A 14,515-nucleotide genomic window follows, 5' to 3' on the forward strand; every position below is an offset into this window, starting at 1 on the left:
GCTAAACTACTCGAGTCAATAGGGGATTCCCCGTGACGTCAGCGTGCGAATTGTCTGGTGTTAAAAACCCACCGAACCAGGAAGTAAACACACTACACGTGGGTTTAACGCGCAAGATTTAAATGGCCTATTTCTCGATAACAACGTGGCTGGTCACAAATTTTGTCAATGATGTTAGTGTTAACTAAACAGACTGTTATCTCCTTCTGTTGAGCCCTTAGACTTGACACCAAGTCAACCTGTTAACCGCGTAATTTTTTATTTGTTGACCACGTCATATTGCGTAATTAATTAGATTACATCCTCATTTAACAGTCGCTTCGTCTTGCATGCTGCAGCCATGATTCAGCTCAAAAGCTGGTGCCAGTGGCGGTTGGTAGTGTTCTGAAACTAAACTACACTGTGCTGACGATCTAAGGGGATTCCCTTCGACTTTCTAAGTGTGTTGCCTGGGCTTAGGTGAGTCGCAAACATAGGACGTCATATAGCGTCTTATGCAATGCACAGACTTTAGGCCAGGAGTCGTGACGTCTTACGCAGTTTACAGGTTAAGTTAGCACCAGCGTTAGTGACAAATTATGTTTTGAACAACCAGGACCTGGTAGACATTTATACCCCTAGATGGAGAGAAGCACTTGCAGGGTTGAGTGTCCTGCTCAAGGACACACATCCTGACTGGTGGTTTCAAGTAAGACGTAAAATCCTTGATGATGAAGATGAAGGATGCATTGATAGGTTCTGAGCCTGGTACCCCCCCCCCCCCCCCACCACCACCATCAGTTCTCCACCAATGCAAGTATTTAGGAGAAAACGTGCATATCTTTAAGCATGAACAATGATTGGAACCATGTGGTCTCTCATCTCCTGTGAGTTCTTTCCCAACATTACCAGACCTAATTGCCCCCCCCCCCCCCATGCCTCTCTGTGGGTGGGGAAGGCTAGAACATACCAACAACAACATGGCCTACAGACATAAACACAGATGAAAAGGTGGCAAGTTGGGGAATTCAGGGAGTCTTCGCCAGTCCAGGATGACGCCAGACTCTGAAAGATCTTGTTGTAGTTGTTCATTGCCTGACTTAGGCATTGCGTGCAGGGGACCGTCTCAGCAAAAGATGTTGATGCCAACTTCATATCTTATCGGTTCTTTCCTAATGTATACTAGACCTGATTGATGAAGCATGCTGCTAACATCCTCTCATGCCTCTTGCATCTCTCTCTGGGTGGGAAAGCCTTTTATATATCAATAACAACATTGCTTTCAGACATAAACACATAGGTAGAGAAGAAAAGTAGGCAAAGTCAGGGAATCTATTATAAGTCCAGACTAACCCCATCCTAAACTCGATGGTGTATACCCCCTTTTAAATGCAGCTGGGGTAGGATACAAAGATGCCTTGGTGGTCAAGATGGAGTAACTCCAGACTAAAAATCTTGTCATAGCTCTCCATTGCCTGGGTTGGGTGTAGCCAAGGTTTCGAATGTCAGCGATATCGATAATGATGGTTGTAATGCCGATGACCTCCAACTTCATCAAGCACATTCTAAGTCCAATTGATGAAGCTAGCTGCTAATATCCCAATGTGTCTTTCGTCTCTCTTGGTGGGAAAGCTAGAACACACCAGAGCATCAGAGCACCCTATCCCTGCGGCTTGACTTCATCTTGGACCCTGGTTTCCAATGAAGGGGGAGCTTGGGTGATAAGTTTCATTGGGTTTCTATAATAAGTTATGACAATGGAGTTTCTGAGCTGGAGTCTCGCGGACACTGCAAGTTGCCCTATTATGCCTAATGGGAAAGATTGGTTGGCAGGAAGGATGGTTCCTCTTCATGAATGTCTAGTCATGAATATCATCATCATCATTGCTGGCGTCGTAACCCTATTGGATTTTTTGCTGGAGGTGTGAAGTCCTCTGTAGGCTACTGTCCACCTATGTGGGATGTTTTACTTGCCCTGATATAAACACTCAGGTTCATGTACAAGGGACCAGGGCTTTTAGTCTTATTCAGCAGACTCTCAAGTATTTATAGGTTGTACGCGTCTCTATGTCACCCTGTCATCCCGATATGCGTAATGGGAAAGATTGGTCTACGAGATTCGTCGATATGTAGCATGAATATCTACTTATCCCTAGACCATTCTCAATATATTAATTGCCGGTTCTGACGTCATGATGTAGATGTTTTTCTCACTGTCTCTGAGCATTTTCATCTGAGCCCCGTTAGTCCTTAAAGACTTAAAGACGAGGTTCCTTGTGTCTGATGTCTATGCCAGTGCAAGCAAAGAACTACTAAGTGAGAAAGATGAGTAACTTGCATGGACTCTACCTCTGGCCAAAGACCTGATCACCAGGCCAATAAACGCAATTGGCGCCTTGCTGTAGTGGCACGCAAAAACGGTCATTCTGCCTTGGTGGAGGAATTCTCCCTGGAGATAAACACCTCTAAGTGGCAAGCAAACACTGAAGAAGAAGAAGAAGAATCTGAACCCAACTGGATCATGCTGGTATCTGACAAGTGATTTGCACATTAAGGGAGATCAGTGGCATAGTGGCTCATAATCAGGAGGTTGTGGGTTCGACACTTGGAAGGATCACCACTCTTTTGCATTGCATCCTTGAGCAAGGCACTTATCCCTCTTTGCTTCTCTCCACCCAGGAGTGATTGGCTACCTAGCTGGCAAAGGCGGCAGACTATGATTGTAAGTCCTGTGCGCTGTGTCGCTGCAGCTCGGACCTGTATCAATACTCCCAGTGAGAAGAGCTTGAATCATGAGTGTACACGCCAATAGGTAGGGGTAATAATATGAAGCCCTTTGACCCACTAAAACCAGTTGGATTTTTCTCTCCACCCGAGAATGAGTACCTAGCTGGCATCAGCAATGGTTAAACCTTAATGGATGATGATCAAAACCCACTGCCTTGTCTCTCATACATGATGCCTCTAATATGCATTATGAAAAAGATAGGTCGACAAGATGTATCAGTATGCAGCATCAAGTTATCTACTTATCCCAAGACGATCCACAATCAATTAATTAGTTTCGTTTCCATATTTTCTAAGCTTTTTTGTTGCCTCTGTCTTCCCAGCTGATTATGTCAGGTTCACATGAACAGCCTGAATGCGAAGCTCTCTATTTTTGCCATCGTAAGAAAAAAGCTTGAAAGTTTGAAATTCAGAAGCGCAAATTTATTTCAGTTTCGGGTTTGGAGCATTTCACATCAAAACTCTTCCTGTACCTGTGTTGCTGTGGCATTTTTTGATTGGCCTATCATAAGAAACGGGCCATCAGCACCATATTTTGACTATATGTCCAAGTTGGCCCCAGTTATGCTAGCGGTTATCAAAATTGTGATTTATGCAAAAAAAACGCTATGGGATAGGCAATCCCGCATCCAGATCTCGAACTGGTAAATTGCTCGGACACTTGTTAGTTGTCATTTCTAACATTTGTGAAAAAATTCTCCTCTATAAATAGGTGATTAAATTCACTGATGGTTTGAAAATAATCAGTATGATGATGAAAACATGCAGTATTACATCAACTTATACCATGGCAATGCCCATCAAATGGCTCATCTCTGTCCTCCGAATTTCAGAAATTCTAAACCTAAGTCCAAACTTCTAACTGAAGCACCCTTTTTCCAAATACACAAATATGAAATTACAAAATGGATATCTTATTTTGCGATAAAACTATTTTAAGTATTCTGGCAAATGAGTGGTGTCCAGGCTTAGAATTCTTTCAATTGATTCTTCATTAGAGATATTGCTACCACTCTTTGACCACAACGTTGCCCCTGGGAATACATGTGGAGGCTGGCTCCACTCTAGAATACCGCATACCATCCATTATCATTTTTGGTCCAACTGATTATTGATCTTTATTTGCCAGACTAAGTATTGTAACGTATGACAATTCCTGCAAAGAAATGGCAAGCAGGCTTAGCAATGATGCTATCCATTTGCAACACATTACCGTAATAGCTTGCAAATGGATTGATCTTGTCGCGATACACAATCTTTAATCATAATTGTTTTGCTATTTGCAAAATCTGTGCTTAGAGAAAGCCATCTGAAATGTCTAAGGAGGGAAAATATGATAGAACAGCACATAATGATGATTACAGATTGTTGTTTTTTGCATTAGAGATGTAATAGATAGCCTTGGAAAATGGATTTTGGCGTGTTGAGAGCTTGCTCTTCGTCAACAGTGCGATGGATGTACAATGTTCCAAACGCTCTTAAAAATAAAGGTTTTTGAGCTTTTCTGAGTAGGCTATAACGAATAGCATTGGTATACGAAGTATTGGTATACATGGTGTACGAAGCATTGAAGGGTTTACCAAACAGCAAGGTAACTACCACTTGTAATATTGACCTCATCTGCCCCTTGCTTGAAACTTAGCAATGGATTTTTGACCAAATACACGGTGAGGAGCACTCAGTGAAGATGGTTCTTATTGATTCCCTACTCAAGACAACCTACCATCATCAGCTAAGACACTAAGCAATTAATTTTCCATTTGCTGGTGTATGGTGTCGGGCAGAATATTGACAAGAGCATAGAAGATGGTTCGAGTCGAGGAATTTGGGATTATTCTGTCATTATCGGGATACATGTACCATATGGATCTTGGTTTTATTCTATCTGTACAAATCTGTTTTGCCTGACAAGCAGAGCTTGTAGTGGTAAGTCCGTATCACTTGGAGCTACACACATAAAAAAGGGTCGGGGAAAAGATGGGTTTGCAAGTGTCATCAACAGAAGAGATTGAGTCCAGAACTCTGACATTATTCTGTCGTTAGTAGCATGCTACTATCTGTGCAAATCTGTTTTGCCGGACGGAGCTTGTAGTGATAAGTTCATAGACGTCCGAGTTATACACATGCAAAAGGTTTAGGAGAAAAGATAGGTTAGTAAGTGTCATCAACAGAAGAGATTTAGTCAAGAACTCTGAAATTATTCCGTCATTATCAGGATTATGTATGGATCTTGGTTTCTTTGCCTGACAGAGCTAGTGGTAAGTCTATAGATAGAGGTCGCAGCTGAACATGTAAAAAGGGTTGGAGAAAAGATGGGTTAGCAAGTGTCAACAGCAGAAGAGATTGAGTCGAGGACTCTGGGATTATTCTGTCATTATCTGGATTATGTAAGGATTGTTGTTGCTGCTATTTGTGCAAATATCACTTGCCTGACAGAGCTGGTAAGTTCGTAGAGGTCGGAGCTAAACGCATAAAAAAAGGGTAACAGAAAAACTGGTTTGGTGTGCCTCTTTTCAGGACATTTCAGATTTTGAGGATTTTGGTTTCCACTCCTAAAAATGGAAAAATCTATGCCTCAGCTCAATCAAGAACTTTGAATTTTCAAAATCGGACAAAAAATAACAGTTTAGATACATAATTTGCAAGTAATGTTTTTTTTTATGCTTTGGGCACTGTGACATCTCTGATATTCTTCAAGATTGTTTCAAATTTTGATAAGTTCCAGCAGATCGTTACCCAGATATCGATTGCTATCAGGGAAATCCTGCCACGATCAGTTCAGATATCTAGCGATTAATATTCCATTTGGTGGTGTCTGGTGACGGAAAGAATATTGACAAGAATAAGATGCATGCTGCAGTCTTGGATATTTCATCAACTACATTGACCCTTTTTGCCCTATGAGATCTGTGTTGTATATACATGATTGTGCAACTAGACTCAGGCGCAAAGCTAGCTTTTTGCATCCTAGATTGGGGAAAAATTGCTCATGGGGAATCAGCACGGGTTCTTTGGGGATGTTGGGGCAGCACCACCTGTCCCTTCCTCAACATCAGCACCATGCGTCTTGTCACCAGTTGCATGGAACAAGTATTCTATGGTTTGACGCTTGCAGTATAGGAATGACCATAAAAATCGAGAATCTTGCAAGTCATTTTGTTCCCTCATTTGCATTATGGGTAAATATTGACTCGGCCATTTGTACTAAAGTGGTGATTCACCAGTCATGCAAGTGTGAACATGGTCTGGGAATGACTCTAAAATCACTCAGATCTAGCAAGAATCTCTGTATTCAGTAACGATCTGGGCGACACTTGCAAATATCGGCAAAGATGTCTTCATGGTCTATAATCACCAGTTGCTCGTGTTGAACTAACGTAGTGATTCACTCACCATGTTGACTCAAGCTGGCAAATAGAAGCAGCAGAAAGTGTTGCGCGTGCAACTTTTCAAATATGCCAATAATGTTCATATGATGCGTCAACAATTTGCCTCTTTTTGTCTCGCGTTTTCCATTCAACCAAGTCAAACTACAGCTTTTAGTTTTTTCGACAAATTTCCCATGTGGGGTGATATTTCAGAATTTCTTTTTTGGGCAAGATCAGAATGCATCAAGTGATCTTCAGAAAATTATCTATGAATAATGCACACTGCTGCAACATTGGATGGCAACCACACGTTCTTGAAAGGCAAAATGTTGATGCATCACATTTTGTTTTGGTGGATACAGGCCTTCTATCTATAATGCAGTTTGAGCCTCAATGATTTGGGAGCGTGTTTGAACTGGGCTATCATGCAACTGAGCCATTCATTTTAGAAGGAGGGGTTCAGGTGTCTGAACAGATTTCCCCAGAGGTTCTGCTCTCCTAGTCCTTGATGTATGTTCGATGCTATCTTTTAGCTTCTGTTTCACTGCTTCCAAGTTTTTCAATGACAGGGCTTGCACTGCAGAAAAAAAGTTCATGTGTCGTGCAGTTATGAAGGGGTTAAACTTTTTAATTTGAGCAATTACTTATGCGCCAAAACCTTGTTGCATGTCGGGACCAATTTGCCTGATTCACTACTGTCTAATAGTATAAAATTATGTTAGTTTAACATGTTTAAGCCACAACCATTCCATGATGTATGTTTGGTAAGATTACCATGGCAACTAGTATCACTGGTGCCTTGGCGGCAATTTCGTTGTTACCGTAATGCCAGACTTTGAGGAATTGTCTACCATTCTTGGTCCACCAATACATATCCCATTATCCTTTGCGTCTTTGATCTTGGGAAGAGACAATTAACTATCTGTTGCAACTGTTGAGGAGGTCACATTTTAACCCTTAGAGTTCTGTTGGTGCCTTTAGAAAACGATTGAATAAAAAATAGTTTTGGGTATTCGTGAGATTTATACTAGTAGAGTGGTTGTGTGGACATGTTTGATGTTCAAAATTGGTGTCTTCACATATCTGTTGTATCTTGTCATGGGAAAAACTCTTAGAAAGAGTAACTAGTGGCAAAACAAGCAAAGGGTGGGCAAATTCCCCTCCAGAAGACACAAAGAAATGTGATTTTGACCATGATTTTGGACGAAGATTTTCAAAAAGTCCCACCCCAGATAGCCCTTTGCCCCATCCAAGACTAAAAGAGCTAGCTAGGCCACTGATATTTTGCTTCTAGGTATCAATTAAAAGCATGTTTGATCTCTTTTTCAAGTGTCATCTGTAATTTACACGTGGACCTCTATTGCTCAGGGGCAGCTGTAAAACATCAGGGTCAGGTACCTTCAAACATTTTAACCTTTCCAAGTGTATCACTGGAGTTTCTCTTTTGTTCCAATTATTTCCCCGCTGTTCTGACTTTGGCTGGCTGATACGTTACGTATTTCTTCATTAGAATCAATCAATGGTTCCCTAATATCTTTTCAGGTCGGTAAAACCAAGGTGTTCTTCCAGCTGAAGCACATTGAACAACTCGAGACAATATCGAAAGGTCTGGAATGTAGCATTGTCTTGATACAAAAAGGTGAGTTTATGCAGTAGTTTGTTTATTATAGTGTCATCCTTAGGAAAGAGTTGGCTAGATTTGGCTGATGACACACTCTTTACTTCCTGACTCCTGTATCTCTAGTGCCAGGTGCCTGTTGAGAAGACAGTTTATACCCCTATATTTAACAAGCTGGCGGCTAACCAGCCTCGAAAAACATTGTAGCTACATGTATGAAGCTCATGAAATTATAGTACAGAGCCTCATAAAACATAGTTACTACAGAAGCACATGAAATTATAATACAGAGCCTCATAAAACATAGTTACTGCAGAAGCACATGAAATTATAATACAGAGCCTCATAAAACATAGTTACCACAGAAGCACATGAAATTATAATACAGAGCCTCATAAAACATAGTTACTACTGAAGCACATGAAATTATAATACAGAGCCTCATAAAACATAGTTACTACAGAAGCACATGAAATTATAATACAGAGCCTCATAAAACATAGTTACTCAACACCAGAAAAACCCGACCAACGCCGTCCGATAGAGGCCGCCAGTCTAATCAGTCACGTGCCGCCATTGACGAATCAGCTCGCAGCAATCAATCACAATGGCAGCCTCAACGAGACGCGGTATCCGTTTGAATTACGCTTTGTTATCTGATATAAAATTGCCGAATTACAAGAGAGAAAAACGAGTAGTCCATAATAACACCAGTCAAGAGTTTTATGATATCTCAAGGATCATAACAAGACATCAAACCTGGATGCCAACAAGACCAACCTCCACCCCACCCTACCCCCACCCCACCCCCACCCCCAAGGTAGGAGAGGCCAAGACCACAGTACACCCCCCACAAAATGCCCAACTTTTTTACATTAGACGATTAGATATAGGAAAGCTACCATCAGTAATAAACTTTGGGTGCAGGGAAACTGGACTCATGCAGTCATGATTAGCACGATCATCAAGTGAAAAATGAATTTTCAAACTTCATTTAAAATCTAGAGTGAAAAATTTAAATCTCAGTAGTATCAGAATGATGTTGTTTCACATTAGCATGAAACAAGCACGATTTAAAACTAGGTATATTGCATAGATCAACCCCCCAAGCTCCCTAGTGACCCCCTCGCAATGACCAATTAAATTTTTTGCTGTCACATCATTAAAACCTCCAATTTCGGCATGCAAGTGGACAAAGAAAAAAATGTTTCAAAACACCAGAAGCAGTGTTTTTATGACTCTAGATGGTATTGCCCTCTCGCGGATCTATCGGCAACTAAAATATTATCGCTAGAAATGCCAGTTTTTGAGCCGTAAAAACGCCTCAAAGGCTTATTTTCCTGATTTTCCCTGTTTGAACTTCATCAATGCATGCAAAGCGGCGGTACAAAGGTGGACAAAGGATTTTTTTGACTAAATTCACTGAAATTTCGCACAGTATTAGATAGACATTAGAGGAAACCAATGGCCTATCGGCAAAGTGCGTAATGCTCCCCACCGCCTGATTAACTCTGCTTTTGGAGATTGCCCTAAGCTAAGCGCACTACTGCGTTGATCGGCCGAGATGGTAATTAGTGCGCATGCGCAAGTTCGAGGTCGGGGATTTCTGGTATTGTACAGAAGCACATGAAATTATAATACAGAGCCTCATAAAACATAGTTACTACAGAAGCACATGAAATTATAGTACAGAGCCTCATAAAACATAGTTACTAGAGAGGCACATGAAATTATAGTACAGAGCCTCATAAAACATTGTTGCTACAGAAACTCATAAAACTACAAAAATTCTTCATGAAATTATAGTACAGAGCCTTATAAAACAACTTAAATTAGAGCCCATAAATTTATAGTACAGAGCCTCACAAAACGTTACAGAAGCACATGAAATTATAGTACAGAGCCTTATAAAACATAATAAATACAGTGCCCATAAATTTCTAGTACAGAGCCTCACAAAATATTGTAGCTACAGAAGCTCTTGAAATTATAGTACAGAGCCTTTTAAAACAACCTAAATACAGAAGACCATGAAGTTATAGTGCAGAGCCTCATAAAACATTGTGGAATTAGAGTACAAAGCCTCATAAAACAGTGTAGTTACAGAAGCTCGTGAAATTATAGTACAGATTATAGTAATTACAAACCCTCATAAAACACCGTATTTAGGCGTATTTAGGCGCACTGCACTTATATTCGGGGTGTGCATATCTCCTGAATATATTAGCGCATGTGCTTAACAGCCATGTGGTTCCAACTTTTATCAGCAACGGTTATATTCCGTGAAAGCACAGTGCTGCCATCTCATGAGTCATTGGAAAACGATACTAGGTCTGGCAATAACTACAGTGTAGCTTCCAATCTCGAACACGTCAATCTTACAAGCTACATTGACTTCTGCATTCTGCAGTTTAGTTCACAGTCATATGGTTTCTCTTCTGTATGAATCTTGATATGGTTGGGCAGATAACTGCGATAAGTGAATCGTTTTCCAATCTGTTCACATTCAAAAGGTTTCTCACCTTTGTGGGACCTAATGTGTAATTTAATTTCATGACTATGATTGTTGTACCTGATTTTGGATAACGTTTATGAAGACGTCGTGTCACATCACATTGAGTAATATAAAACCTGCAATGCATCGTGACGTGACAAGGACCAACACTATGTAAACGTTGTTCCCAATCAAGTGCATGAATCTATAGTTTTGAAACATTTTCTACACTGTTCACATTCATACAGTTTCTCCCCATTGCTTGGACCTAACGTGAAGTTTCAGTCCATCCCTAGTTTTGAAACATTTTCTACATTGTTGACATCTAAATGGTTTCTCTCCTGTGTGAGTCAGGACATGGCTTCGTAAATGCCCAAGTTAAGTGAACCATTTTCCACATTTTTCACATCCTGTGTGGGACCTAATGTGGATTTTCAGTTCAGCAGAGGTAACATTGTGGGACCTATCCATCACATCCATATTGCTTCTCTCCAGTGTGGGACCTCATGTGAATTTTCAGTTCAGCAGAGGTTTTGAAACATTTGCTACATTGTTGATATCAAAATGGTTTCTCTCCTGTGTGAGTCAGGATATGACTTCGTAAATGACTACCTTGAGTGAATCGTTTTCCACATTCATCACATCCAAATGGTTTCTCTCCTGTGTGAGTCAGGATATGACTTCGTAAATGACTACCTTGAATGAATTGTTTTCCACATTCATCACATCCAAATGGTTTCTCTCCTGTGTGAGTCAGGATATGACTTCGTAAATGACTACCATGAGTGAATTGTTTTCCACATTCATCACATCCAAATGGTTTCTCTCCTGTGTGAGTCAGGATATGACTTCGTAAATGACTACCATGAGTGAATTGTTTTCCACATTCATCACATCCAAATGGTTTCTCTCCTGTGTGAGTCAGGATATGACTTCGTAACTGACCACCTTTCTTATTAGCACCGTGCAAACAAGCAATCTAAATTGCAGCTACCTGCGATTATCGCCGCAGTTGTGTGCAATAAAAAGATCTCTGCTCTGCGTGTAAAATTTACATTTCAATTTCTTTCAGTGTTCCGAGGATATTCCGCAAGAAAGAGATTCGCTGGGATTCTTGAAACCAAACGACGACAAGAATCCTACATCTTGGCCTTCCTATTGGACGTCGAGCGTCACCTGACCACCTCGTTCGAGTTATTATCGGAGCAATGTGGACATGACCGTCAACGTCATGATGACATGATACAGCGTGAATTGAAGGAAGAGTGCCAGCTGCAGGCAATGGAAGACGGAAAACGGTAAGATACGCCTTTAAATACTTAAATGTGGACTGACAATTTTAACGTTTTGTAATTTATATCATCTTGAGAGGCAAGATTTTCCTGTCGGTGATAGTAGGACACAGTGATAAGGTAAGGTCATCGTGATAAGGTAATATCTGTGATAAGGTCATCAACAGGTCACGATTGGCTATGATGTAAATCACGTCATGACGTTGGTGCCATGGCCTTGCTTCCTCCCTGATGTTGATCCCTAGCGACTAGCCCTAGCGACTAGCCCTAGCGACTAGCCCTAGCGACTAGCCCTAGCGACCAGCCCTAGCGACTAGCCCTAGCGACTAGCCACATCGTGCTATCAGAGAATCCAGGGTGGTCTTGGTGGAAGCTATACTATGGTCAAAGCTACCACTAAGCAGCTACTACTACTGTGAAAGCTACTACTCTCCAACCGAGACCAAAATGCAAAACTACACATCAATACACTGGCACAGCCTCAATAGCAGTGAGGGTGTGTTTGTAAGTCGATTTAGGGGCTGTTGAGCTCTTATTTCCACATGCCTGTGATCAACGGGTAGTTTTCTAGTGATGATAATAAACAGTATAATAAAACATGTCAATGTAGAAGTGGCATTTCAGTTCATCTTTGATGGCTTACGTCGTTTGTTTAAAGATTTTGAATTCATAATTGAAAATGTCCAATTGTGAAATTGTGATTGCGTTTTGACGAGAGACAGGTCAATGGGCATCTATCTAAATACGGAAATATGTCAATTTGAAATATGAACCTCGGCACACTTGTGATCAGACGTCACTTGATCATTTGAAAAGGATGTCTACAGCATATCCTCAATGAAACTTTCCTGAAGTCAATGACCTGTTATTGAAAAACAAACGATAAAATTCCTTGAAAAATACACTTGACTCGATTTCGATTTCTTCTTGAAACTTTTTGAAATATGAAACTAATGTACTAAAGTGTCTGCATCCGGTGCTCGTTTTATTAAGTCGTCAACAAAATGAAATCTGTGTTTATAAAAAATATATTCATTGACCCAAGTCGTAATAACATGAATACCCCTTGTGGATTCGATTAGCCACTTTCTAATAAGTGAGTATTTTTCATTCACTTGCAGGCTGATTTTACAGGTTTTGCAGTATAAAATGTATTTTTTGATGATATTTCAGGACTGTTTCGGAGATATGTGACCTGTCACAGCAAAACCAGGCACATATCGCTCTGAGATTGGCAGGTTGAGACAGACTGGTTTTTCATTTCACTATTGTCTTCCTTTTGTGGTATATGAGTACATCAGCTTCTTCCATTATCTCCTGTCTTCTGTGCGACATGCGCCTGGTTTTGCTGTGACCAGTCATATATAACGACATAAGACAGTGGGCAAAATGGGGCCATCGGTAGATTAAGGGTTGATGGTATTCTTTTGTTAAAACAGACTACTCATGGTTCCAAGAAGGAAGGATGAATAAGTGCTGGCATTATCCAGGGTGACCATTATGATTGATTTGCTAAATCGGGAACAAACCACACAACGATGTCCTCGTATTAAATACGTTTTAATTTTCACACTCTACGTTTCGCACTGAAATGTGCTTCGACAATTGACATGTACAAGATTTTATATGTGCAGCAACAGTATTGGAACGGGGTAACCGGAAAAACGCCGACCGACCGACTGACCTGCCGAAAAACGCTGACCGACCGACCTTCGGACCTACCAACCCAAGGAGTTTCGTAGTTGAGTCACAGGTCTCATAAGTCAATGTGATATATCCAATCCACGATAGCAGGTCATGTGAAATGAAATTGTAAACAAGCGCACGTGCGCTGGTCAAATGACAACATGCATGTTGCGCATTGCAGTTCATGCATTGCATCGGTCGAGACACTCGAGTAGAAAAACAGTGCATAGATTAGGCCCAAATCATGTTTTTATATCCACCGACCATGTAGACAAAGCATATCTTTAGAGTATCGTTATCAGTTCCTTACCGCGTGGGCCCGTTTTCCCGGTATAATTGACTGGAGATGCTGCTGTCAGACACGTCGGACTCCATCATGTCCATTGCGCTGGGCACTACACAGATATATGTGCTATCGAGAAGCGAAACGGATACTGCATATGACGGTAGGTTGGCAGGTCAGTCGGTTGGTCGGTCGGTCGGCGTTTTTCCGGTTACCTTGGAACGGTGACACAAAGTAGTTACGTTGTTTTCATTGACGTGCTGTGTTGGCCAGTTTGTTGACTTGGCCAGTTTGTTGACTTAGCCCAGCTGTGACGTCATGTGTCCAAATAAATTACGTAATGGCTGAGCATGAGGCAAGTGCCGTTACCAAGAGGTTGCTAGGAGTGAAGATTTAGATCTGTGCAGGGATTCACCCAGAATACTTGGGATTTCTAGCTATATGAAGAAAAAAATGTAAAGAAATTCCCAACCTGCAGAGAAATAATTGACAAGCATGATAAATGGACAATACTGATGTTGCACATATCGTGATAACATTATGATGGATTAGTTCTTTCCTTGTTGATAGGTGTCTCTGCTTGAATTCATTCATTCTTCTTCTTCTTCTTTTCAATACTGGAACACAGTCCATAGAGACTTTTACGTCCAGCAGCATGCGTTTAAAATCTTGGTTCACCTCAGTTCACCTTCAACATATTTAAAGGCCCATAACATTCATTAAAAATTTGAAATTTGTAGTGAAATTTGAAAATTTCCAACTGCGTAAATAGGGTTAATGCCACTACTCAGAATAAATTTCGTCATTGCCATTGTGTAAACAGATATACAGATACTATAAATGCCAAGTTTCAGCGAATTTGCATGCACGATAACTGCATTACGAGATTCTGTATTGCTGCATTTCTATTTTCTATAACCACTTGTCAATAGAAACAGCATACCCCTTTGAAAGATCATCTTGAACAAAGAGTGAACAGTCATGCTTCTAAGAAATGATGACAAATAC

The 14,515-nt window shown here is 40.8% G+C and overlaps 2 protein-coding genes across 6 annotated transcripts in view; one reads left to right on the forward strand and one right to left on the reverse strand.

Annotated features, from left to right (window-relative positions):
- LOC135494247 (unconventional myosin-XVI-like) overlaps positions 1-14,515 on the forward strand; it is a 145,768-nt gene that overhangs the window by 53,683 nt on the left and 77,570 nt on the right. For all 5 annotated transcript variants that reach the window (XM_064782096.1, XM_064782099.1, XM_064782098.1 and 2 more), the window contains exons 27-28: positions 7,677-7,773; positions 11,319-11,544. In XM_064782096.1, the coding sequence (XP_064638166.1) occupies positions 7,677-7,773; positions 11,319-11,544 (323 nt within the window). The remainder of the gene's footprint in view (positions 1-7,676; positions 7,774-11,318; positions 11,545-14,515) is intronic.
- LOC135495009 (protein krueppel-like) lies at positions 10,806-11,213 on the reverse strand (the record flags this gene model as incomplete). The annotated part of the gene is made up of 1 exon (XM_064783394.1): positions 10,806-11,213. A coding segment is annotated over one exon (408 nt), but the record flags the coding sequence as incomplete, so codon positions are not given.

The sequence above is a fragment of the Lineus longissimus genome, chromosome 10 (genome assembly GCF_910592395.1).
Source record: "Lineus longissimus chromosome 10, tnLinLong1.2, whole genome shotgun sequence".
Lineage (NCBI taxonomy): Eukaryota > Metazoa > Nemertea > Pilidiophora > Heteronemertea > Lineidae > Lineus > Lineus longissimus.